Below are 1,199 nucleotides of genomic sequence, written 5' to 3' on the forward strand. Positions count from 1 at the left end.
CTTGAGCTTAGACTCATCAGGGGTAATGCTCCAATTTTCATATGGTGGTCCAGCAGTTCTGTATTTTTTAAAAGGAATGGTATGATTTGAGTCATGGCAAGGGTAAAAACTTCCTTCACTTGCAACTTGGGTTGTACAAAAGTCAACACACAATATCTCAGTGTTTCTGTAGTGCCAACCATTGATTGCTTGAGATCGATGAAAGGGGACACTGTGATCTTCAGGACTGTGATCTTTAATTGTGTTGGTACAAACAGCTGCACAGAACGGGCAGGTTTCCCAGCAGCAGTTACACAGCTGATCGATGAGGATTTGATCAGGTCTCAGTCTGAATTCCTTCATCTTATCCAGCGAAAGCTGGCTTTTCATCTTTGTGATGGACACAAGGCCTTTCTCAATCGTTTCTTGAAGGAAGTCAAAATTTTTTATGTCCTTGAAGTTTTGAATAGAGATGGCATCAAGGGTCAGTTTATCACTGAGGAGACTAGAAAACTCCTTTTCCCACATGTCTGTGTCTCCTCTCTGGGTCTTGACTTTTTTTGTTGTTACATTTAAAGCATGAATGACAAGTTTGTTGATGTCCTCCTCATTTTTCCTGAGTATACTTAGTGTTTTATCTTTGTGCTCTCCAAGCATGTGTGTGTTTACTTTCTCTTTGATAAAAGCTTCTACTTGCTTCCTTGGATTTCGAATGTAGGTGATGAAAGCATCAAAGTCCTCTTTCTCTGCAAGTGACTTCAACACATGTTTCTCCAAGTTCAGTCTGTTCCCATTGAATGCTGGGAAAGTGCACCTCATCTCTCCAGCGAGATCAATGGCAACTTTGTTACAGACTGCTTCAACAATGGAAACCTTCAGTTTCCCACAGATCATTTCTCCAAACACAACAGCAGAAGAGTTTCCTTTGCAGAAGCTGCTGAAAATGTTGTAGTATTCTGTTTTTTTGCTTTCCAAGTAAGTGAGTGCATCATTGCTCGTTTTGTATTTTTTGTGAGACTGTGAAAGCCAACTGCAAGCAGTGTCAAATACATACAGTAACAGGTCAACTGTGAACTCCTTTTTGAAAGCACATTTCTTATTTGATTCAAACTCTGTCACTGTGTCCTGAACTGTTTTAGCCACTTCTTGTAAGTAAGTTGAACTGTAGCCTCTTGTTGCTACAGGCTTGCTCATAATGGCATCAAGAGACTGTTTTTCAA

At 40.2% G+C, this 1,199-nt stretch overlaps 1 protein-coding gene across 1 annotated transcript in view; it reads right to left on the minus strand.

The window, feature by feature from the left end:
• Positions 1 to 3: 3 nt before the first annotated feature.
• The window catches only part of LOC102208501 (interferon-induced very large GTPase 1-like), a gene marked incomplete at its 3' end in the record, with an annotated part of 4,105 nt that continues 2,909 nt past the window's right edge, over positions 4 to 1,199 (minus strand). The window contains exon 3 of the mRNA XM_005754803.1: positions 4 to 1,194. Within this exon, the coding sequence (XP_005754860.1) occupies positions 4 to 1,194 (1,191 nt within the window). The remainder of the gene's footprint in view (positions 1,195 to 1,199) is intronic.

This window comes from Pundamilia nyererei, unplaced genomic scaffold, assembly GCF_000239375.1.
Source record: "Pundamilia nyererei isolate P.nyererei 1_Seehausen unplaced genomic scaffold, PunNye1.0 scaffold00668, whole genome shotgun sequence".
In the NCBI taxonomy this organism is placed as follows: domain Eukaryota; kingdom Metazoa; phylum Chordata; class Actinopteri; order Cichliformes; family Cichlidae; genus Pundamilia; species Pundamilia nyererei.